This window comes from Grammomys surdaster, unplaced genomic scaffold (genome assembly GCF_004785775.1).
Source record: "Grammomys surdaster isolate TR1022 unplaced genomic scaffold, NIH_TR_1.0 211, whole genome shotgun sequence".
NCBI lineage: Eukaryota > Metazoa > Chordata > Mammalia > Rodentia > Muridae > Grammomys > Grammomys surdaster.
Genome location: NW_021604656.1, coordinates 3,384,310 through 3,408,668, shown reverse-complemented (window position 1 = coordinate 3,408,668; position 24,359 = coordinate 3,384,310). Strand labels below are relative to the sequence as shown.

The window sequence follows — 24,359 nt, the reverse complement described above, 5'->3', positions numbered from 1 at the left end:
GTCTTCTGACAACATTCAGTTGAGGCTAGACAGAGATGTCATCCCAGGTTTCCTTGTTTGTATAGCCCCTCCCAGAACTTGGTCCTTTCTTTCACATTTCAGGCCCAGATCCGGGCTCCTCCAAGGTCCCATTGCCTCTGAGAATGGCGAGGAGTTCAGGCAAGCTGGAAGTAAGTAGAGGGGCATGGGGCCAGGTGCCAAGGCTTCAAAGGAGGGGTTGGAACAGCCCCATTATCCTGTCCCAAGGGGACTTGGCAGCCTGTTGTTAAATGCTCCCTAGTATGGTGAGCTTGGTGGTTGAGGGAAGAAAATACAACTCTCAAGTGCTGTGTAAGAGGAAGTTGGTTGTCCCCGGACTGGGAAACACCTTGTCATTTCATAGAAGCAGGACTGAAGCAGGGTTCTTCCGGATCCCTTGCTCTCACTGTAGGATCCACTCTGTGTGAGCAGGAGTCCTCATGGTCACCTTTGGGGGCAGATGAAGAGCCTTGAAATTGTTTCCTATGGAGTTTCCTTCCAAGCTATATCACATCCTGGGCGGGTGGGGGTCCTTGGTTTCCACCGTAGCCGGGCTGAAGGCTGCAGTAATCACTGTATCCTGTCTGGTTTATCTCTGGGAATCTTCCAAATTAGGATGCAGTCTTGGGCATCTTGTTCTCTGTCACAGGACCACATTATTTCCCCATGAAGTGAGCTGGTTCCCAGATCTCTTCTCTCTAGCTACCTGTCTGCGGGTCATCAGGTGCACTGAACTTCTTGCTTCCAACCTGAAGCTTTTGGTAAGCAGCTGTCTACTGGGTGTCTCTTGGGTGTCTCCATCGAGACATCCCCTCTAACTGGCTCTTCCTCTGTGGTACCTCACCTCCACAAGGGGCTCTCCCAGCTCAGGTAAGAAACCCTCCATTCCATTCCTTCCTCCACCCACCCCAGGACGCCCCCGTCAGCACTGTGAGCATCTTCCTTGGTGTCTACTGTCATCTTTAGCTCTCCTCCCACTTCCATGCTCTGATTATGGGCTCCCTAAACCTTATCCATCCGTGACCCAGTTATACCAGAGAAACTTTTGCATGACTCCCAAAAACATAGATAGGAATTCAAATCAAATGCTTGCTGACAATAAATCATAAACACATAGTCCAGAATGGCAGAGTATGTGTAGCACCACTTCAGAAGTTGTAGAAAATTCTGTCCTAACCCCAAAGTCAAAACTCATTTAATCTTTTTATATGAACCTCAGACAGCAGTTTTTAAAAATAAACACTCAAACACAACCCAATCCAAATACAGATCAACTTGATACTTCCGTACCTAGAACGGTGGTAAGAAATATTAAAAACTTCGTTTCCCAGGATTCTACCTACTTCTACAAGAGCAAGAAGCTTTGCACATACAGTAAAACCACTGCGGGTCATAGCACACAGTAGTCTAGAATCAGACCTGATGATTCAGGCAGTGTTTCCTGGTGCTGCTCGGAGCCTCAGCATGCACAGTTGTGTGTGTCCAAAGCCAAGGCTGCCGTGAAGACACGCAACGCAGCACAATATGGGTGAGCACTACCCAGACCACCTGGATCTCACTGCATGTTTGGTTTTGAATTAATCTTTGTTGAGTGTGCTGCCGGATTTTCTCAACCTCCCATTCAATTATAAGAGCTCCAGAAACCCTGTTCTTGCTCACGCGGCTTCCCTTCCTTCCTGTCCCTCTATAGCATCAGCCTGATCACACTTCCTGCCTTCCAGACCCCCCAATGCCCCTTTCCCCCCGCCTAAAATTCCCAGTGGCTGGATTTTTGGCAGACGTCCACACCTCATTTCCCTGGCACCCAGAGATCGTGGCTTGCCACTGCCACTCCTGCATCCGTCCTCAATCTTTTGCATACTCCAGTGTCTACATGTGGCCAGGGTCCCACATACTTCTCAGCCTTCGCTCACACAGTGCTCTCTGACTGGGTCGGAACTGAAGCCAGGGCCTCCGCCTGCTAGAGCTGGGCGGCATCACTGAGATGCAGCAGCCCTGCTTCCGGTTTTCATCTCCGCTCATCACTGAGTGAGGGAAGCTTTTGACTCTTCTATGAAACATCCTCTGAGTGTGCCCCCTTTGTGTGCCTTACCTCTGGGCTCTGCTAACATTCCTCATATGTCCATATTTATACATTTATCGTTGTCTTCTATCTGACTGTGAGAGCCCGCAGGGCCAGTGGTGTTCATTCAGGAGGTTCTCAACACGCAGCTTAGACCAGGCTACCTACGCTTAGCGGAGGCTACAGGGAGGAATGGGATACCTGTCAATCAGTCTCTCCAAGGCCTACAACAGGGCCTTGTAATGTACTCGTTAGATTCCTAATGCTATTCTATCAAGCGACCACAAACTTAGCGGCTTGAAACAACACAAATCCGTTCTCTAGTAGCTCTCGAGGTGAGCAATCAGGCGGGCTCACTCTCACTGCGTGGAAATCACACACTGCGTGGAAATCACAGTGGGGACAAGGCCGTCTGTCTCCCTCTGGACACCGACGACTGAAAGATCCGCCCCTGCTGATGTTTACCAGCTACAAGAGCTCCGCCCACTTCCCACCTTCCTCGGCCCTTGGCCTTTTAACTTGAGAGCTACCGGGCTGAGTACTCACAGCATCCTTCCTCTCTCCCTGTCTTCTCCTTCAACAGGACTGGTGTTTGCACTGAACGTCCAGCTTACCCAGTTGGATGATGGAGGGTAACCTCCCTATGTTAAGGTCAGACTCTCAGTGACTTACATTTCATCTGCAGTCTTAATTTCTATTGGCAGGTATGGCAACACTGAAGTCAATGGCCTGAGGATTAAGATGCCACTATCTTCGGGGAATAGATGTCATTTTGCTCACCACAGTGTGGAAGGTAGTGACCATATGTAACAGGATGATATTCTCCAAAATTCCCCAAACGAGGGAAATCAGGTCAAAGGACAGTGGAGTTGAGAAAGAAGTTTGTTTGTTTAAGATTTATTTTATTTTATGTGTGTGTTTTGCCTGCATGTATGTGTGTGCACCGTATGTATGCCTGGGACCATGGAGCCCCTGGAACTGGAGTTATAGATGTTATAGACAGTTGTGTCCCACTAAGTCGGTGCTGGGAACTCCAGGCCTTTACAAGAGTCACAGTGATCTTAATGGCTGACACTGGCCCCCCCTCCCGCTTCAGGCTTAGAAAGCACGCTTAACCTAGATTTGAGTGTCTGCTGTAGGAGGAGCCAGAGAGCCTTCCAATCATGGAAATAAGCTTACAGAGGTGAAAATATAGTCCAAAGTGGCTTGAGGAAGAGAATGCCCTGTTGTCTGCCTTTTCACACTCTGGGGTTCAGCTACTCATGTGACCTAAAGTCTGAAACATCGAACTGGAAGGAACAACTTGAAGGTTCTAAGTCGCACACTCCCGAGTAGCATGGTGTGTCTGTTCAGGTGTGAACCGTTTCTTTGTTCTATGTGCCCAGGCTGTGCTTATCATCCACCTACGAGGCCCGTGGTCCACTTCTCATCTGGCTGACAGTATCACGGGCTTGTGTTCAAGTAAGCCTTGGCAAGTAAACAAAGTTGCTACCTAAGGTTTCCGATCCCCATTGGGATCTTGGGATATATTCCCTGGAGACAAAGGCAGACCTTGTTCAAGGAATTGAATTGATTGACCGCCATTTCTCAGGGCGTGGTTTGGTGGAGGTGCACTTCTATCTTCCAGGTAGGAGTCTTTAGCTCAGGCTGGCCACCTCAGGTGGTTACTCCTCAGCAGCCATTCCTGCTTCTTAGCAATGCCCCAAGGCACAGAAGTAGTAATGCTGGCAATTGTATTATGGTATAGTATTGTAATCATTTTATTTTATTATTAATTAATCTTGTTAATCTCTTACTGTGCCTAATTTATGTGTTGAACTTTATCATCCCTATATGAGTCTATGTAGGATCCAACCTCACTGAGCCTTGTTCTCTCACCTGCTCCCCCACCCCCACCCCCACCCCCGGCACACACATCCCTACCACAGGCTCAGTAGGCGGGGCTTAATTCAAATCATGGGTAGACATTGGGAAGGCAGACTCAGAAAGGAAATGCTGGTTGCTATGCACCAGGTAAGTGATGGTCCCCACTCTGTCATAGGGACCATGGACAGTGTTTCTTACTCTGCTGCCCTTTGCTGTGTGATATTGAGCAACGTATTGATGTGTCTAGGCCTTTCTGTAGAAGGAGGGGTGGGACTGGATGCTCTTTAAGGACCTTCCAGCTCCCACAACCTTTTTATTCGGAGGCTTTCCCCATCTGTCTACTCCATCTGCTTTCTTGTGCTTGCAGACACTAGTAGTAACTGTCCTTAGAAAACATAGTATACGTTCTGTAGAGAAGTCTGTGCAAGAGTGACGTTTAGTCTGAAGCTGGCCTCTGTGGGCTTCAACGAGGGCTTGTGTTTCGCAAGAAGTTAGAGAGGGGGCTGGAGAGATGGCTCAGCAACTAAGAGCACCTGCTGTTCTGGTAGAGGACTTGGGTTCAGTTCCCAGCACCCACACCATGGCTAACAATCATCTGTAACTCCAGTTCCAGGAGACTCGATGCCTTTTAATATTTTACCTTTGTGGGGACTGCACACATGTAGTGTGTAGACATTTATACAGGCAGACCACTCATACACATAGAATATGAGAATGTTCGGGCTGGAGAGATGGCTCAGTGGTTAAGAGCACTGACTGCACTTCCAGAGGTCCTGAGTTCAAATCCCAGCAACCACATGGTGGCTCACAACCATCTGTAATGAGATCTGATGCCCTCTTCTGGTGTGTCTGAAGACAGCTACAGTGTATTCATATATAATAAATAAATAAATCTTGAAAAATAAAAAGAATATGAGAATGTTCGAAATGGCCAGGGAGTACTATGGGGAAGTAAGTATTGAGTTCCTGGAGAATTTGCTGGCTGAGCACATAGTCAGGGGCAAACATGATCCAGGGCTCTGGCTTGCCATGGGACCTCAGCCTTACCCTGTACTTGATGTCAAGGCTTAATGGTCAGGGCTGGGAGTGCATCCGAGTCGGCGAGGGAATGATCATGGGATGTCTGAGTTAACGACTCAGTCTGGATCTGGGGCGGGCACAGGCCAGACATTCGTCAAGAGTACACAGGACAGGTCTGTGGGCAACTCAGATGTCCTGTTGAAAGGGCTCTGGCCTCATGAGATGTCTTGGGCATTTACATCACTGACATGCTACACAGTTTATTGTTTCCTGTCAGGCCCGTGGACTAGAATATCAATTCCATGTTATTCAATGACCTTGTTCTCTGTATTCATGTTGGAGTGACTGAATAATGCAGGGGGAGCCTGCAGCCAGAGGGCAGCAAGAACTGTATACACTGGAGTACAGTTCTGCAGCTCTGCTGCTGGTAGAACCATCTGTGGGGCTCCTCAAAACCCCAGTCCCCCAGCTGCACATCATACGAATTGAGCCAGAATGGCGGGAGCCTGAAGTCAGGCATCACTATAGTTTTTAGAAGATTTTTTCCTAGGTCCATTCCACTGTACTATGAAGTTTGAGAGCCAGTGTATCTGGCCAGGAACAGGTAGGCATACACTCCCTTGGGAGGACACACGTGGCAGGCTGCCCATACCCACGCAGAAGGCAGGAGTGGGTCTGGAGATGGAGCTGCAGTTGGCCCCAGCTTCTGGGTGGTTGAGGGGGGAGGGAGTCATTTTGTTCCAGGTCTCTATCACTTTTCTCTGGACACTCACTATGGAGGTGACTACTCTGCTATCGCAGAATGGAATTTGGCTGCGTGCGAGTCAAGAAGAGCCCTTGTTTCCCAGCTAAATGACGGCAAGTCAATTTGAGGTCTTGGCTGGAGCTGTTGATTAGGGCTGGCAGCCAGGGAACCTGGGGCTGTTTGAGCCAAGTCAGGGCTCAGCTAGAGTGTGGGAGGAGGTAGCAGGCATGAGCTGAAGGCTAGTGTTGGATCCAAGAACCCAATGTTGTCTCCCAAGGCTTAGGGGGGTTATAATCTTAATTTGCTTATACTTTGCAGTATTAATAGTCTTTATGCCGTGTATTCGTTTGGGGCAGGGTTTTGCTATGTAGCCCATGCCGGCCTGGGAAATCTCTGGGTAGCCTAAGCTAGCCTTGACCACGGTCTTCCTGCTTTAGGTTCCTGAATCCTAGGATTATAAACATGAGCCACCATGGCTGATGAAGATCTATAGTATTCAGAGTCTTAGGTATCATTTATCGAGAAGCTGATACCCCTGGGCCAGGCATCCTAGTATATTTCATGGCGAATTGGGCATTAGAGGTCCTATCCCTTCATAATACAACTCGTAAGAGGTGAACTTCTATATCCAGTGTTGAATGGCTCCCAAGTTCCAAACAAGGCTTCTTGGGGAATAAAAAATCCAATTTTTTTCTCCAGGTGCTTGACTGTGTGTTGTTCTGCACATATAGACTGTGAGCTTCCATGAGTTGGGCAGATGCCGGTCTATGAGTAAAGCTAACAGGAAGGGCTCTGGGAGAGGGTTTGCTGAAGGCAGGGGGGAACGAGGAGCCTTTTACTGTAGGAATGGATCAGTGAGGGAAAGTTTACTGACTAAGCCTTGAAGAAAGATCTGTAAGGTAGGTTGAGGCACAGATTGTGAAGTAGGTAGTCCTCACATGTCCTGCTCCCCAGCTATCATCTTTTCTAGGATTCTGCTCTGCAGAGTCTCCCACATTGAATCATAGCCGGTGTCGGAAACCAACAAAATACTCTGTAAGCAGTGGTGTGAGATTCGAGGCCTCAGAAGCTACGCCTTAAAGACATTTCGGTTCTACCTGGTTCTCTTGGATGATTCTTTCCTGAGGAGACAAGTGGTTGTGTTGGAAGGGCATCCAAGAGGGGCTACAAAGAGGCTTCCCTGATAAGGAGACCTGCAGACAACCAGAACTGTCAATGCTGGGACTTAGCTGTTGCAGAGATATGTCGTCTGGACACATCTGGTCAGTTGAGCCTTCAGATAAGATTGCAGCCCAGATTGACATGTTTGCTGTTGCTTTTTTTTTTTTGCAGCAAGGTCTATGTATCCCTGGTGGGCCTCAAACTCAATATGTAGCACAGGCTGGCCTCAAACTCAGAGTTCCTCCTGCCTCTGCCTCCCAAGTGCTGAGACTAATGACATGCACCACCACACCCATGAACCAGGCTGCTAACGTGATGGACACTTAATGACAGATTCCCATGTGGGTACTAAGGCACGCACTCTAAATGACCCCAAAGAAAAGCTAGTATTTCCTGCTGGAAGCCACTACGCTGGGAGGTGGTTTGTTATGTGGCTGCAGATAAATAACTATTATACATTGCTTATCATTTTGAAATCCAAGAGGGAGTCTCGAAGGAGACAGGTATTATTGTTACCATCCTCTCTGCCCACTTTGTGTTGCTACAATGAAAAGACACGGAGCCGATTTGGTTTCTTATTCAGCTTTCCAATTTGTTATTCGGACGGCTGGAGATGGATTCTCCTGATCACTTAATGTTTCTTCATTCTCCTCTTTTTTTCCCCCCTCCTGTCAGCAGTGTTGATATAGTAATAATGGTAACCTTTAGTAACCATGACTGTTACTTTTAAAATAGGCGCCATTACAGTGGTAGACTTCCAGGCATTCTTTTACCCAATCCCTCCCATGACCTTGTGGTTAGACATTATTTCACTTATGTGTCTGAGTTCCAGGCAAGACATCTATTTCTGCTGTACAGCCATTTCCTCACAAAAAAAAGTCCCAGGAAGGCCATGAAACCTACAAGACCTACAGAGCCCTTCCCCTAGAAGACACAAGCAGCAAACAATTGCTGGGAAAGAGGACGCTGTTTTTTCAGAGATGGAATGCAGCTTTTGTGTGTTGTCTTTCCTGCAGAGGTGTGGCTTTTTGCTGATGCAACTGCCCAAGGGTTGCTCACACTTCTGTAAATAATTTTTAATAAACTCATTGGTTACCAAGTTGGACTTGGATGGAATAATTAACACACACATATATATATATATTGGTCTGTTGCTGGTGCCCTACTGGGGATAAATAGACATTTGTTCCTGTGTCCCCAGGAAAAGCCACACAACTTCTAAGCTTCTCTTTCTCATGTATAACATGGAGGTAGTGATGATCACATAGACTGCTTTCAAGATAGGGCCTGTGCTGAAAGCAATCAGCTCTTGTGGGTGGCAAGTGTTTAATGAGTGGGGGAGGGGTGCTCCCTTTTTCTCCTTAGCTTATTGTATTAACATGACTGTTACACCGACAGGGTCATGCCAAGTTTGTCTCCCAGTGAGTGCATCGGGAGCTGATATAACCAAGAACTGAAGAGCCCCGCCTGGGTCTGCCTCAAGATGGATGAGGGGATGGATGCTTTGGGTCTGGAGACTAAAGATGGCTATGCCAGCTCTCATGCAACCTATGAGCCTAAAATTTTTGTCAGCTCTATGCTTGGAGCTGGGGATGCCCTGCCTGAGCTCACACAAAGAAGAAGGACCAGAATCTGCATTTATTCCCCGGGTCAGCATGCATGCAGAGGCTGAGTGTGAGAGATGTCTCCCGCTGGAGGAACCTAGCTGAGAAAATACTGTCTTCGGGCAGTATCAAATCATCTCTCAGATCAGGGAAGAACCTCCAATTAATTACAAGTGCTAAGTGAACGGTCTAGAAGCTGGGCTTTGCAGCCAATTAGTGAGATTTTGAGGGAGGTTTTATTAACCCTCTGCCTCCTGGCAGTTTTTAGTTTAGGGAAAGAAGGGGAGCTTTCAAACTAGAGGTGCTCCAGGACATTGTGGGGAGTGCAGACATCAGAGTACCCTCCAACCAAGGGTGGCACAGAGAGGTTCCTGAATGCCCAGGAGAATAGGTTTGACATTAATATCCCTGCCTGCTCTAGACTTTTTGACTTCAAGAACTTCTGGTCTTGTGGTGAAGTCATTGGTCAAATCCTTTCCAGCTGGGGTACTAGACCTTGCAAAACGCCATTTGTGCTCCCTGTGAGTGACCCAGTGTGAAACACAGACCACCCACTGGACTTCACCCAGGTGCCTCGAGCCCAGAATACCCAAACCCATGACCTTCCTCCAACTTGACCACACCCTGTCCTGCGTTCCATATCCTGGAGAGTTCTACCGTCATGACGGAGACACAGACCCTGGTGCAGATGCCGCCCTCCTGCATGCTCTGCACCCGTGATCCTGTTTTCTTGATTCTGATGCATCCCTTCATTCTGCCTGCTTCATCACACTCTTCCCTCAACCGCAAAGGTCAGGCCAGATCCTCTCCTATCTTGATATTGCACTCTCTTTCCCGGGTTCTGGGTTTCCAGCCTCTTAATCCCAACCCGAAAAGCCATTCCTCTGTATCTCTGCTTAAAGCCACTCTGCTTAAAAAGGCTCTTGGTGGCCTACAGGTAGAACCCTTTATTACTGGGCACCTCATTTGTAGTGTTCAGACTCACCCTCTCAACAATGCTCAGCCAGCTCCTGCAGACATCTCTCTTGCCTTTTTTCCTCTTTCCTGCTTCCTGGATTGGATTGCTGTTGTCCCGACCTCTCCCGTCGGCTTTGCTCTGGGTACCCAGGGTGCCCCCCTTCTCCACCAAGCAGTCTCCTCCACACTTCAGGCTCATTTTAATTGTTGCTTCCTCCAGGAAGCCTTCACCAAAGCCCTACGTTTACTCGAGTGACAGGAGACACTCTCTACCTTTACAAGTGCTGTCCTGGCTAGATTGGGCTGTGTGGCCAGCATTCTTGGTGCCTAGAACAGTGCCGAGTACATAGCAGAAGTTCTGATTTAATGAAGAGATTAAGATGCCCAGGAGACAAACTTTAGAGTTAATAGCAGGAGGGTGGTGGTGCTTTTCTGCCAGGGCACAGGTGCGCTGGTGTCTGCTGTAAGGAGAGGAGAGACAAGAAGCATGGCGAATCTGCACTGAGCTATCACGAAGCCTATCTGGTCTTTGGGGGACAGTGTCTTGTGACTGACAGAATCCACTGTATGATGGACTCCCAGGGAATTCTGAGGTCCACATTCTTTTTCTTTCCCATGGTTCTGGGCCTGAATTTGCCTAGCAGAACTCCCCAGGGAACTCACCCCCTGCCCTTGCTCCTGGAGGTGGGGGTGGGGGGCATCTCCTCTACCTCCTGGGACTCGGCCTGGAATGTGAAAGTATGAGACTCTGGAACTTTCTGAGGAAGGAAGGCTTTGGGCTTAGTCCTGGTAATCTCGCTTTGGTGCAATTTCCTCCCTGTTCGTGTAAGAACTTGTGATTTCTTCTAGCCAATAGCACATGGTGCACCTTTCTGCAATTAGATGATATAAAATTGTGACTTCCATTTTGCTAGCAGACTCACCTGGAATTGTCTCGGCTTGCACACTTGGGTAGAACAAGCTTTATGTTGTGAGCTGCCTCAGTGGAGAGGGCCACAGGGCAAGGGATGGGGGATATTCTCCAGCCAACATCCAGCAACTGCATCTTTCCAGAAATTGTCTGAGCTCAGTAGTGATCCTTGCTCACCTGCCTGAGCCTCCTGATGAGGACCCTAGCCCTGGCTTGCACTTCGCTTGTATCCTTATGCAGATCCGAAAGCACAGAATCCAGCTAATCTTGTGCCCAGACTCCTGACTCACAGACACCAGGAGATAACAATGCTGTCCTTATGGAGACTGTAGTTGTGTGTATGGGGGGGAGATGTGTGCAGTCACACACCTTAAATAGTTCATGGTGCTAGCCAGTGAGTGCTTGGTACTCCACGATAAGGGTGTGCGTGCAAAACACCACTTACTCTCCACAACGGTGGAGGTTAGAATAATTATTATCACCCCGTTTCCCTTGTGAGCAGATGCTCAGTGGGGTTAAGTGTCTCGCTCAAGAACGCTCTGTTGGATGGCTGTGCCTGTCTGTACGCTTTGGGCTTTTATTGCAACACAAAGCTACAGTGCTTTGTGTTCTGTGTGCTTGGTGGCAGACTGCTCTGGTCAAGAGGCAGGCAGCCATCTCCGTCAGCTTTGTGGGGGGGGGAAATGACATCTGAGCTAGATCTTGAGAAGCTTGAGAATTTGTAGAGGGTACAAGGAAGGGGGAGGGCAACCATTCATTCTGGGCAGAGGGGGATTTATGCAAATGTGATATGACATTGGATGGGGGCGGGGCTGAGTGCTCCTGGAGCATTGGAGTGGGTGTGGCTCTGACATAGCAGGTTGGGATCACAGGAGTCAATCACACAGGGACATTTTGACCATCTGGAGGCTGTCCCCAACTGGGGGTGGGGGGTGGGGTAAGATACTGTTCTATAGGCAGGCTGAAGGCGCTGGGCAGGGAGTGACATATTTATGTTTGTATTTTAGATAGACCCTCTAGCAGATGCCAGGGAAGAAGTAAAGCAACCTGAGGAAAGACCCATGCATTACAATGGGAAGTGCTGAGAAGCCAGGAGAAATGTAGCCTCACTTTGGGCTGCGTATGCGATATGACCGATCTGGCCAGAGGCAAGGAAGTGAAAGGGGTCTTACCCTGAGCCCTCAACTCCGTGAGTCTGTGTCCTGTGTCCTATCTGTGTGCCCTCAGCCTCCTTCCTGTAAGCCTCCCAGGCTCAGCAGGGAGCAGATGCCTCATCCATGTTTGCAGAATGAACAACTGATAGACATTTACCCATCTATTGTGTTCATGGTGTTCTTAGGATGCCACACCCCCGAGGATGGAGAGGGGCAGTCTGAGATGGGATGAGAGTGAGGGTCAGCCTGGACAGCACAGGCCCCCCGCCCCCCACCCCCTGGGATTGTGGAGTTGGCCTTGGGAGGTAGACCGATCCTAGAACTTGGGCAGCCATGTGTCTGGCCTCCATTAATCTTTGAGGTAATTTCTACAGTGTCCTGGCTGGAAGCTGGGGTATGGCTGAGGGTGTTTGGGGTATCTCGAGCTGTTGGTTGTCTCCCATCGCCGGCAGTGCTAACAGACAGAAGAAGGCAGACAGATGGACAGCTGCTGTACAAGGTCTTTTTCTTTGTTGTCTCGGTTGGTATTGTACATCATCTTAGCATTTGCGTCATACAAAGTGGGGAGCACGGCCATGGCTTTTGGTCAGGTTCAAGGGGGGGTGCGGGGGGTGTGGCCCTCCCCTCCCCCAGAGACTGACACATTTAAAGGAAGCAGAGCAACAAGGACACAGCACAGTTGTGGGAAAGAGGTTCCCCTACGTGAGCAGGATGGTCCATCTCACCTGGGTCTCAGTGGGACTTCCCACCCCCATCCCGGGGCCAGCAGGAGCACCTCGGGTCTCTCCCTGGTGAGAAGGGCAGGACAACAGGAATGGGGACTAGAGCAGGGGACATTTGCTGGGAGACATCCCCCATGGGAGCCAGTCTGATCCCCAGGCCTCCCAATGAAGTCAAGGGCTAGCCAAACCATAGGAAGATGGAGGCAGAGTTGTGGGTAGGCAACCCTGCTAGCTTCGTAGTGGGTACTCTTGGGGCTGGAAACCCCATGCCATACTTACTCTAGACACAAGCCTTTAGAATGGCTGGTTTGTTCACCAGCTGTGCCGTGTGTGAGGGGTCTCTGAGCTTGTCTCTTTCCTACTCTCATTTACCTGGGATGGCCACAGGAAGCACCATGAAGTTTCGCTGCTAAGGACTCATTTTCTGGTGCTTTGGAGCTGAAATGGCAGACATGTACTCTGGATATCCCGTGTCATCTCCATAGAGGCCCAGAGAAGCCCCTTTTCTTCTTGTTGGTGGTAATTTCCAGATGCAGGAGCCTGATGGCCTTTCTAAAGAGTGCACATGCCTGCTGGTGATGTGCCTCATTCTGTCTCCAGCCATCATCCATGCTGTGTGTATGTGTGCATGTATGTATGTATGTGTGTATGTATGTGTGTGTATGTATGTGTGTATGTGTATGCATGTGTATGTGTGTGTGTGTCCTCTTTTTTCAGCATTCCATTTGCACACTTCATTTCTGCATAATCTATTCATCTGCCCATTCTGTGGACCACACACACCTCCTGCTCTAGTCACATCGAGTGACTGAACATCCTCTCCAACGCTCAAGCACCCAAGTTCTGTCCTCCCATGAACGTGTGGTACATAGCATCCTTCCAGGGTCACCCATTGTGTTCAGAAATATCAATCATTATATCTCCCTGGGTTTCGTGTGGGTGGAACCAAGGTATGTACCAAGTAGAAATTCTCTTGCCTCCACCTTCAGAAGACCTCAGAATCTGTTGCTGGGGGTTAGAAAGGAGTTGTAAATCTAGACTAAGCCAGCCCAGCCTGAAGGGCACTGAGTGGGGCTGAAAAGCTCTGAGCCTGCTGTGGGCACAGAGGAGCCATGGAAACCGCCAAGGACTTCAGTTGAAGGGTCTGGAGTCTCTTGGGCCCATGTGGGTTCTTGCATGGCTGTGTTTCCTTACCTATTTGCAGCCCCCCGTGTCTTGGTCTCCACTACCCATCTGGTGCTCTGTACTGTGCCGTTACCTGTGAGGTCTAAGAGTCCTTGTTAAAGGTTAGGTCTTTCTTAACACTAGTGTCCTTCCCTACCTTCAAGTGAGGTGGGGGTTGTCACACTCAGGGTCTAGGGAGGCCTGGGGCCCCTGGACTGGTCCCTGCCTGTCTCTGGCCCAGGACCCCAAGGCTCTTGAGAATGACCATCCTGCTCGGGATAAAAAACAGAAACAAGCAGACAATAGGGGTGCAAGATGGCTCCCCACCACAGACACAGACACAAACACTGGCCCCCTGTGGGATGACACAGGGGCCCAAGAGGGTAGGGTGGGGGGAGGGTAAGTCCCGGGAGCTGGAGCTGCCGAGGCCCTGCTCCTTAGAGAGGGAGAGACCAGGGGACTTTTCTGGTTCCCTAAACGTATGGATTGTTTAGTCTCATCTTTAAAGTATTGCGGTCTAACTGATATGGCTTTAACTATTGGAAACGGACAGGGAAGACATCTGTCTTCTCCGAAATAAAAGCGTAAGTCCACTAAAATGGAAAACCTGCAGAACGCAAACTGGGGCCAGCGGGACAGGGGCTTCAGGGGTGGGCAAGTCGCCCCCTCCTGGGTCCCTGCTTTTGGGATAGGCCCTGGTAGGGGCCCAGCATGGCTTCCTGGGGTACTGCCTGGGTCTGTCCCAGTAGCATTCTGAGGACCTCAGGTAGGAAACCCCCAAGGGTGGGAGGACTCTAGGCCAAGGTAAGGTCTCCTGTCAGAGGTGGCCATCTGTGACTAACAGTCTCTGGGTTGGGAGGAAGCATCTTAGTCTGGTTCTTGCTCTCCAAGCAAGAACTTGTACTTTTGCACACAACTGCTTGCTTTAGACCCACACACACGAACGCCAGTCTCAGCCCACATGACAGCTCTCTCAAACACACATGTCTGCAGCTAACATGTAACCTGTCGCTCTTGACACACATGCCGTTTTGAAAGCACATGCATATACAAGCTAACACATGCAATCTTTAAACACGTGAGATGGCTAGCACATACTGAGAACATAACCGAAACTCAGGTACACTACATCCTACAAACACATGTACACGAGGTACGTCAGATAAACAGCCTGGAGCACAGAGCGAACACACACACATGCGATCTCAAGACACACGGCACCTACATGTCTGATGGGTCTGCCATACATTATCTAGTGTGTGAGGACTCACACGCTCGTCCCTCATTGTGCCTCCCCCTCTGTCCCTCCATTTCTATACAAGTCACAGAGCAGGAAGCTTTGACAATGTGGTACGTGAGGACACGTACCAGTCCTATACATCCCAGAGGAGAGCTGACTTTTGGCCAGTGGGATGAACGGACAGTCTTTTGTCAGGTGGCGACTGGCTTCCCCCCAGCTGTTTGGGGCTTTGGCCAAGACAGGTCCTCCTGGGGGGCAATGGGGACTTGGAAGCACATGGACAGGACGTGGAGGGAAGAAGGGTGGACAGGAATGGGGGCAGTTTGGCTGTACCAGTGATGAGCCTCATGGCACAGACCATCACTGCCCGATGGCTCCAAGTATTTTCTGGGGGCCTGGGCAGCCCCTTGGCTTGGCAAACTGGGGCCTAGCCTGGCAGTGGGGGTCCCAGGACCTAAGTCAGATGAGAGAGAATAAGGGGTTGCCCAGCCCTGGGCTCCTCCACAGATGTGCTAAAGTCCAAAGAGGATCCATTTGGAAGGAGCAGCTTGGCAGAGGCCATGCTTCTTTAGGTTGGGTTGGGGAGAGATGTTCTTCTGGCCAGTGACACCAGGAAGAGGAAAGAGGGCATCCCAAGCCTCCTGCCCAGGTTCTAACCTGGCCAGACCCAGCTAGAGCCTTTCAGAGCTAGGCTCTCCAGGACAGGCTTACTCTGAATAGCTTTCCTGGAGCCAGACCACTCGGGGCCTCTGCCCTGACCTGGACTCCCACTGGGGGTTCAGAGGCCAAAGGTCAGCATGCTGGGCAGGGCTGGAATGTGTCATTACTTTGGCTGGCTGGGGACAGTGGTCCTCCTGGCAGTGGGGAGCATGAAGGAATGTATGGGGGGGGGTTTACCACACTAACATAGACCATGGGCTTTTGGAGGGACACCCAGTGCCTTTGGCTCTGGGTTCAATGCCCCCTGCTGGAGTAAAGCTGTCTTCTTCTTTTTTTTCCAAGCTACTTGGGAGTGAAACAGGACTAGAAATCCTAGGATGAAGGGTTTGTAAAGGATTGCGGAGGGGAGGAGTCCCTGACTAGGGATGGGGGCAGAGGCCAACTGAGGTTTTCCTCTTTGGAACTGAGACTTAACTGAATAAAAAGAAAAGAAAGACTAAGAACACCAAAAAAAAAAAAAAAAGTCAGAACATGGAAGGGGGAGGAGGAGGGGTTACTTCTTGAACATGTCCTGCAGCGGCCCCGGCAGATATTTGAGCACTGTGTCCAGGATGCTTTCCTCTTCCTCCTCCTCCTCGTCCCCACAGCCTGCAGGGATGGCCTTCTTGGGTCGGGTCAGGCTTCCCTCACAGGGCTGTTCCAGGGCTGCCTTCTCCTCTGCCTCTTTCTCTTCTTTCTTCTTCAGCCCATACTGGGGAGGAGAGGGACAGAGAGAGGCATGAAGTCAAGTCAGGGAGAGGAGAAGGTTGGCTAATGTGTGTCTCATCAATACTTTTAAGCTCCCGGGGAAAGCTGCCTTCCCTGGAGAACTGAGCCCGGTCCTTAGCAGGTGACTGATATAAAAGACCACAACATGGTTTCTTTTAAAGTTTGCACTTACCAATAATACCCCTTTATCCGTTTGAAATCCTCAAAGTTCTGAATGTTGAATGTCTTCCTACATTCTGAGGCACATTTCTGTGACAAGACTGGCTGGCTGGCTAACGGAAGGCTCCTGTGCTTTGCACTGTGATGCTACTAGACACTAAATAAACGACACAGGATGGTCCGCCATAGCTAGTGCTGCGTTTTCTATGTGCTTAGTTACGTATAATCTTTGAGGGCATGTTCCCAAGACACTCGTTTTCCTGATGAGAGTGAGGCTTGGGGGGAACTGGGTCTAAGATGAAATCTGGGTTTCAGGGGAGTCAGAGGTGGGGGTTGCAAGGGCTGCTGACCTTGTCTCGGATCTGCTGCCGGACCTTCTCCCGTTCCGCTTCCATGCGGGCATGTTTGGCCTTGCGCTCTTCCTCCTGCTGTCTCAGGGCCTCCTGCCGCTCCTCCTCCTTCTTCTGTGCGTCTGGGTCCTTCTCCTCCTCTCCCCCCAGCATCTTCCCCATGTCCTTGGTGGCCCCTACAGCAGTGTGGAGGAAAGGGCGTGGTCAGGGACAGGGAAGGCAGGTGGGTCGAGGGTGCATGGGAGGGAACTCACCTCCGAGGGCTTGCTTCATGACGAAGTCCATCCTGCAGGCTTTGGTTAGTGCTCCCTAACGCGTGTCTGATTTTGCATTCAGCACTCCTGGCTGCTCTGCCTTTGGGAAAGGAGCCCACCTGCAAAAGGGGAGGGAGGATCAGACGGAAAGCTCTCTTCCCAGGTAGGGTGTTAGAGACTGACCCAGGGCAGCCTTATTCTTGTTCTGACAAGGGATCACCAATTGAAAGGCTCAATGCCTTTGAAGAAAGAGGAGAAGTATCTACTGAGAGTGTATTAAGGGCCAGGCGTGGATCTACAATTAAACAGTTTCTCGTTTCTATTCTGCATTATGTTTTAAAGGGGATTTATTTATTTATTTTTATTTTATGTATATGAGTGTTTTACTTGCATGTAGATGTGCAACCAGGTGTGTGCAGTGCCTGTGGAGGCCAGGTGGGGGCGTCAGATATCCTGGAACTGGAGTTACAGACGGTTGTGAGCTGCCATGTGGGCCCTGGAACTAGAACCTGGGTCCTCTGCAAAAGCAGTATACACTTTTAACCTTGAGCGTCTCTCCGGCCTTGGTTCCTGTTTTATAACCTTCAGTTTGAACACTTTTTTTTTTTCTAATTTGATTAAATTGAGGAGGGTAGACATGAGTCTGGATTTTGGAGAGTTGTGTTTTAATGTCCCCTCATTTGCTATCTGTCACGTGACCTTCAGCAAGTGACACCCCTTCCTTATGCTCTCAGTTTCTTCTTCCCTGAAACAGAAGTGGCAGGGCCAGGGCTACTGTGGAGAGCAGAAAGGAGCCAGGCTGGGCCATTGGCTCAACTCACCAAGCAAATGAGCCTGTGCTTGTGGTCCCAAAAAATCAGGGGTGCATGAAAAAGAAAAAGGCATAGCTAGCATGAATGGGAACCTGTCCAGACTTTGGAAATTAGACAAATAGAAAATAACTTATTTTTCACTGTAGCTTGTGTGTAAGTTTTGTGTTTGCTAGCTTAGTGTTGATTTTTTTATTTTGAATTACACATGAGGGCATTGGGGATATTGTCACCTCAGTGCTTACGGCCTTTACAGAGGGAGGTCCTTGGAGGTGTTCTGCTAATCTTAGTTTGCTAGCCTCCTCCCTAAATTATTGGTTTTCCGGTTTTTTTTAAAGATTTATTTATTTTATGTATATATGAGTACACTGTCATTGTCTTCAGACACACCAGAAGAGGGCATCAGATCCTACTACAGATGGTTGTGAGCCACCATGTGGTTGCTGGGAATTGAACTCAGGACCTCTGGAAGAGCAGTCAGTGCTCTTAACCACTGAGCCATCTCTCCAGCCCCTTGTTTTCCATTTTTATTATATGTTTTTATTGTTTTTTTTCTCCTCAGAAGATTTTCTCCAAATAAAGTCATAATTGGGATGCAGTGTGAAGAGGAGCAGGTGGGGGCTGGCCATGGTGGTGGAGGGCCTGCAGACCAGAGCACTGGGACCCTGCTGGAGGCCCCACACCCCTGAAAATAGGCCCCGGCAACTCTAATTGAGAGTCTCCTATTTTAACTGTTGAGTTGTACTGATTCCTGAAGAATGTCTTTAAATGTTTATTTTAACTTACCTGTATTTTTTTTTTTTTGTCAGTGTATCACAGGTGTGTGGTTCAGAAGAACGTGTCAAAGCACTGGAGTTACACATTGTTGGGAGCCATCATGTTGTTGATGGGAATTAAACCTGGGTCCTCAAGAGCAGTTCTTAACCCCTGAGCTATCTCTCCTGTCCCTGAGTTATGCTGACTCTTTTTGTTTGTTTGTTTTTTGTTTTTTTGTTTTGTTTTGTTTTTTTCCAGATAGAGTTTCTCTGTGTAGCCCTGGCTGTCCTGGAACTCACTCTGTAGACCAGGCTAGCCTCGAACTCAGAAATCCGCCTGTCTCTGCCTCCCAAGTGCTGGGATTAAAGGCGTGTGCCACCACTGCCTGGCTATACTGATTCTTTAGCAGACAAGGCTGCTGCCCATGTGGCTGCATCCTTAACTGTCCGGAATTTGATGTGGGGTGGAGGTTAACTGGGTCTAGGCCTTCCCCAGCTCTAGGGCCTTTTATCACATACAGACTTTAAGTCTCTATTACTTTCTAGGAAGAAAAAAGGACTCTGGAAAAATGATGACAGAGAATTCTGCCAGCCTGGTTATTGCAGCCAAGTCGAGTTCAAGGTCACAGGCTATCCGTTGATGGATTCTCTTTATTTCTTTCAAAACGAGAAATCATTAGGAGACCGAGTTTCTCATAATGAGGGATCCAAGAATGTATCCACAGGGTTAGACCATCTCCTGGGACCTTTCTGGTATAGAAAAATCATAATGTACCAGATGAAAAAGCTCCCAAGGGTTTTGGCACCAGACTGGTTAAAGATTCCAGACTGGGTCTGAGTCTCTGGGAACAATTCAGCTTGTTCCAAATGGGGCAGTGCTAAAGCGATATTTGTACTGATATTTAAAGGAAAAAAAATAGCAGGTCAAGTGTCTGGAGGCGTAAAGGAAACTTACACAAAAGGCAGCTAACGCCGAGTACATATTTACGGGACCACATTAAGCCCAAAAGGAACACAGGCTTTTCGGTAAAGGCAAGAGAACCCACCCGACCCAGAAATCTGAGTCTGAAGGCTGCTCAGCTCTGTGGAGCTGGTTCCCACTGATTTTAGACCTCGGGAGAAGACTTAATTTCTAAGAACAGGAAATGAACAGTGAGCAAACGGAGTGATTTCAGGAACTCTTGAGTTTCTGCGTGGTGTTTACACAGAGCTCGGAGAATTACCAGGTGGTGGTGGAAGGTGCAGCCTGTTGTCTAATTTGAGAGGATTCCAGTTGGAAAGCAGGACACCTGGGCTGGAGCTCAGCCCTGTCCCTGACTTGCTGCACGACTCCAGCATGCCTCTCCTGGGACTAGATGCTCTCCCACACCCCTCTCCAGTGCCCCTGCAGGAGGCTAACCTAGGCTCTGTACCCTCAACCCCTCCCTTCTTTATCTTAAAACTCAGTTCTCTCCTCTTCTCGCCCCCCCCCCCCCCACACACTTCCCCCTTCTTTCCCAAGTAATTCTGAGGCATAACTTAGCTTGGCTCCTTGGATCTACTCCCAAGTCCTGTTGTCTAACCTTAGTGTGGCCCTCTTAGGTGTGAGGCAGCCTCTTTGCCCATCTGCTTGTGAGAGTCCTAAGTGACTTCTGAGGCCCAAATTCTGCTTTTCACTCTTGCTTCCTCTACTCCTTCTTCTAGTTTTAACTTTTTTTAAAATAATTTTTTTATTTATCATTCTCTCATATATTACATCTTAACTCCAGTTTCTCCTCCCTCCTCTCCTCCTGGCCCTTCCCCCCACCTCCCCTCTCCCCCACATCCACTCCTCCTCCATTTTCCCTCTGAAAAAGGGCAGGCTTCCCAAGGGATATCAACCAAACGCAGCATATCATGTCGTAATAACAGTAGGCACATCCCATATTAAGGCTGCATGAGGCAATCCAGCATGAGGAAAAGGGTCCCCCAAGCAAGCCAAGAGTCAGAGACAGTCCCTGCTTCCACTGTTAAAAGTTCCACAAGAACACAACTCAGCCATAACGTATCTGCAGAGAACCCTGGTCAGACACATAATTGTCCGTTCAGTCTCTGTGGGCCCCTATGAGCTCTGCTAGTTGATTCTGTGGGCCATTTTCTTGTGGCGTCCTTCACCTCTCTGGCTCCTACAGTCCTTCCTCCCCCTCTTCTGCAGGGTTCCCTGAGCTCTACCTAATGCTTGGCTGTGGAATCCCCCCCCCCCCTCTTAACAGGAGACTTCTCTCCAGGTCAGGCTGGCTGTTGAAGGGGCCCTTTCTTCCAATGAGACAGCTCTTTGAAACTGGATCTTCTCTATAAAAGAAGGGCTACATGGCCAGTTTGAAGGTTAGAAATCATCTGTGGGCCGTGCTTGTCACGTGACAGGTGCTCAGCAAATGGAAGCTATTATTAACGTGATTAATGAAGGCTGTTGAGCACACCTGCAACCTCCCCTCTCCTAGCTCCAGGGAACTCCCTCCTCCTAGGTGAAGCTGATGTAGATTTCTCTGTACCTCTTCCTCTATGATCCATCCCTGCACTTCTCCACATCTTTACTGTCCTTCCTCAGTCTCCTGAGTCTCCTCCCTTCCCGAAGCCTTTCCTTGAACTATGGCCTTCTTTGACTCTGCCCTGGAGTGTACCGGAGAGTCTTCCCCTCATCTCCTTACTGCTCCCGAAACCTGCTGTCTTAGCACACAGCCCAGGAGCAACCTTCACCAGCACAGCCAGGAGACCCATGCCTGACCAGGAGTGCCCACAGCCCTGTCTCCTCTTTCCGGAGCATTTGATGCTAATCATTACCTATCCCCCAATTTCAGCCGTCTCAGATCTGAATTCCATGACATAGCACCCTTTGGTTCCTGGGTCTCCTCAAACAGGTCTTTTTTCCTCTTCTCTGTTGGTTCCTACTCTAGGCAAACTCTTCCTTCTCTTTCCTCTGTTCCTCCCATGGAAACCTCCCATCTGTGCCTACTGATTTAGTTAGCCACGCATATGCACGCTGGCTTTCTCTCCAAAGCCTGCACGTTTTTAACCCTCTGCTGTTGCCGTTTCCAATTCAGTGTCTGGAAGAGCATTCCCGGCCTTACAGGGCTCCCATCTTGTCCTCTGGCACGTTTTGCTACAATTGCCTCGACCGAAACCTCTAGTCACTACACACACACACACACACACACACACACACACACACACTCAGGCACTCATGCACCCTGCACTCCTGAGTACCTCCTGTCTACCAGGCACCGTGGAAGAGAACAAGAGCATTCTCCAACACTGGTCCTCCCAGCCATTAGTTAACTGGGGAGAGAGTTAACTGCACAGCAGAGCACACATAGGTGGGTATGATTGGGATAGAGGTGCAGGAAAGAATTCTAGACACTGCTTACCCCCACCTCCTCCTACTGCTTTACCACCTGGGTTCACGACTCTGTCTCTTCTCTAGCTCTTAACCTGTCTTCCACATGACCTCAGATTAATCTCCCTCAAAGGCAGATTTGCTCATGCAAACTTACGACCCTGCAACTGGCTTCTCATGGCCTTGTGACACCTACCACAGTCTGGTAACCTTCAAACCCTGCAGTCTGGAACCGGACATCTTTCTTTACCTCTCATTTCTCATCTCTTGTCCACTGCTCTGTATTAGCCAGCAACCCCTCCCCCCACCCCAAATGTCATTTCCACCTCCATCTGAGGCAGGGTGATTTGGGCATACTATTCCCACAGGACCGTTTAACCTCAACCCTGCTGGCTCAGATCTTGGCACTACTACTTATTAAATGATCTTGAGTACTTGACTTAATGTTTTCTCATGTGTAAAATGGAGACAGTCAACGCCGCGTGCAAGGCCTGCTGTGAGCACCGAGATTATGCAAATCAAAGTGTCTAAGCCAGTAAGTGTCCTCGTTGTTGTCATAGGCATCCACAACAGTGGCTGCAATAACTTTCTAAGACCCTTTGCCAACAGTGCTTCTCTCCGTGCAGATCCTGTTCTCCTTGACATGATAGGACAGGTTCTTGCTTTTGTGAGATCTAAGGCACTTTCTATTATGCTCTAGCTGTCTGGGTATCTTTCCTTTGTTATCAGGAGCTTCTCTGTTGCCTGTCTTACCCATTTCACCTATCTGGAGGATTCTCAGAGGATACCCACCTCAGAGTGTTTGCTCAGTGGAATTTAATGTTGTGTGCACGGGCTCAAAGCATGAGCCTGCATGTCTGATTCTAAACCTCTTAGACACTGGTGTGTGTTTGTGTGTGTGTGTGTGTGTACGCGTGTGCTTGCTTGTTTGCTTGTGCGCCTGTAGCTACCAGTGGGGCTGCCAGAGAGGCCTGCGGATTGTGTGCAGTTGAGGATCTGGGCCTCACCGCCAGGAGGCGCTCCTCAGCGGTGCTGCGGAAAGCTGCCGTCTGTCTCCGCGCGGGAAGGGAGCTGGTGGGGGTGGAGGCTGCTACTGCGATGGGGGTAGGGTGTTGGACTGGGGGAAAGGGGGAGGGGGTGTAGGTAGGCTGATGCAAATGTTTTCATGCTGCGAGTCACGGGTGGGGGGGACCCAGGCAGGCCCTCATCTTCCCCCCAGACCCCCCACCCCCATACCCCTGCTGTCAGTCCCAGCCAAAGGCAGCCAAGGCATCTGCTCCAGTTCCGTCGAGTCTCAGGAACCGGGCCCCTCTTTCTGACAAGCACACATGAGCACCTGCAGTGTTTGTTTTTGCGGCTGTTTTTCTATGATTCAAGTACGGGCTACAGTCACAACTCAATTCAACACTTCGTTGTGGGGTTTTTTTGTTTCTTTTTTTTTTTGTTTGTTTGTTTGGTTGTTTTTTTTTGCAAGGGACTCCACGCTAATGGCGGTGGCCAAGACAGAGGACGTCTCCCCTACTTCCCCATCCCACGCCCCTAGAAGCAAGCCGTCTTGGAGGTAGCGGGTCGGGTTGTGGTGGTGGGGAGAGGTTGGGCCAGAGTAAAAGGATCACTCGGCTGGGTCACGAAAGTGCGGAGGCTTCCCCCCCACAGAAGAGAGGGCAGGCTTCCTGGCACCGCTCCCCGGGCCCTCACAGAGACCAGCACTCGCAACAGCTCTGCCCTGGGGCTCTCAGTTGGTCAGTGCGTGTCTCCCTCCCCCCAACACACGCCTCTCAATTCTGAACCCTAGCCTGCTCTTAAACTTTGCCAGGGAGGGGACGGTCTGAGACTGAGAAGCAGCCGGTGACCCCTGCACAGGCTCGTGCTACTCCAACAGCGCTCCTGGGAGAAGAGGACAAATAGCCCCCCTGCCCCCCACCGACGTGGGTTCTCCTCTCTCCACCTGGCCTCTGCCACCCTCGGATTCCCTTGGGAACCGAACTCTACCCCTCGGGGTGACTCTCTGCTCCTGTAGCAGAGAGCCCGGGAGGGCTTCGGGGTAGCCACACCCCAAGTAGCCGAGGACCACGTCCCCCACCCTAGTCTTGCGGGCTCGAAGTTGTTCTCCAGGTTCACACTTGAGTCTCCGCACTCGGGGCGGTCCGAGCTCCCCAAGCCCCACTGTCCGGATGCGCATCTGCCCACATCTGCCTGCCCCGAGGCTGCAGCACCAGCCGTCCCCCGGCCTCCGCGGGGAGCTGTCCCTTCAGCACCACACGGAGCGGGCAGGGGCCGCAGTCCTCAGTGCAGCGCCCCACGGTCTTGGGGAGCCCCTCAACGCCGCACTGCCCAGCTTCCCCGCTGATCCGGAGCCAGAGCGTTCCCCTACTGCCCCCAGCCCGGCTCCGCCTCCCCGGCCCATGGCCAGCACCGACCTGGTGGTCCCAGCAACCGTCTAAGCCACTGCAGGGCTCCGGCTGACTCCAGCAGGCGGTGCGGTGTGCTCAGCCAGCTCGCGCCGCTGCCTGGTGTAACTCCGCCAGGCGAGCTGGGGCCGAGGCTGCTGCCGCGGGCGGGCGGATGCTGAAAGCGCCCTCCAATCACGCCCCTCAGCCAGGCCCTGACGCCGTACAGCTTCTCTTCC

The 24,359-nt window shown here is 50.3% G+C and overlaps 1 protein-coding gene across 2 annotated transcripts in view; it reads right to left on the bottom strand.

Annotated features, from left to right (window-relative positions):
• Window positions 1-11,985: 11,985 nt before the first annotated feature.
• The window catches only part of Cplx2 (complexin 2), a 74,855-nt gene continuing 62,481 nt past the window's right edge, over window positions 11,986-24,359 (bottom strand). Inside the window, exons 1-4 of one of the 2 annotated variants that reach the window (XM_028772120.1) lie at window positions 24,151-24,345; window positions 16,815-16,933; window positions 16,561-16,736; window positions 11,986-16,034 (exon numbers count right to left, since the gene is read on the bottom strand). In XM_028772120.1, the coding sequence (XP_028627953.1) occupies window positions 15,837-16,034; window positions 16,561-16,736; window positions 16,815-16,845 (405 nt within the window). In that variant the 5' untranslated portion in view covers window positions 16,846-16,933; window positions 24,151-24,345 and the 3' untranslated portion in view covers window positions 11,986-15,836. Of the gene's footprint in view, window positions 16,035-16,560; window positions 16,737-16,814; window positions 16,934-24,150; window positions 24,346-24,359 lie in introns of those variants that run through there. The other variant, XM_028772122.1, reaches the window with a different exon arrangement.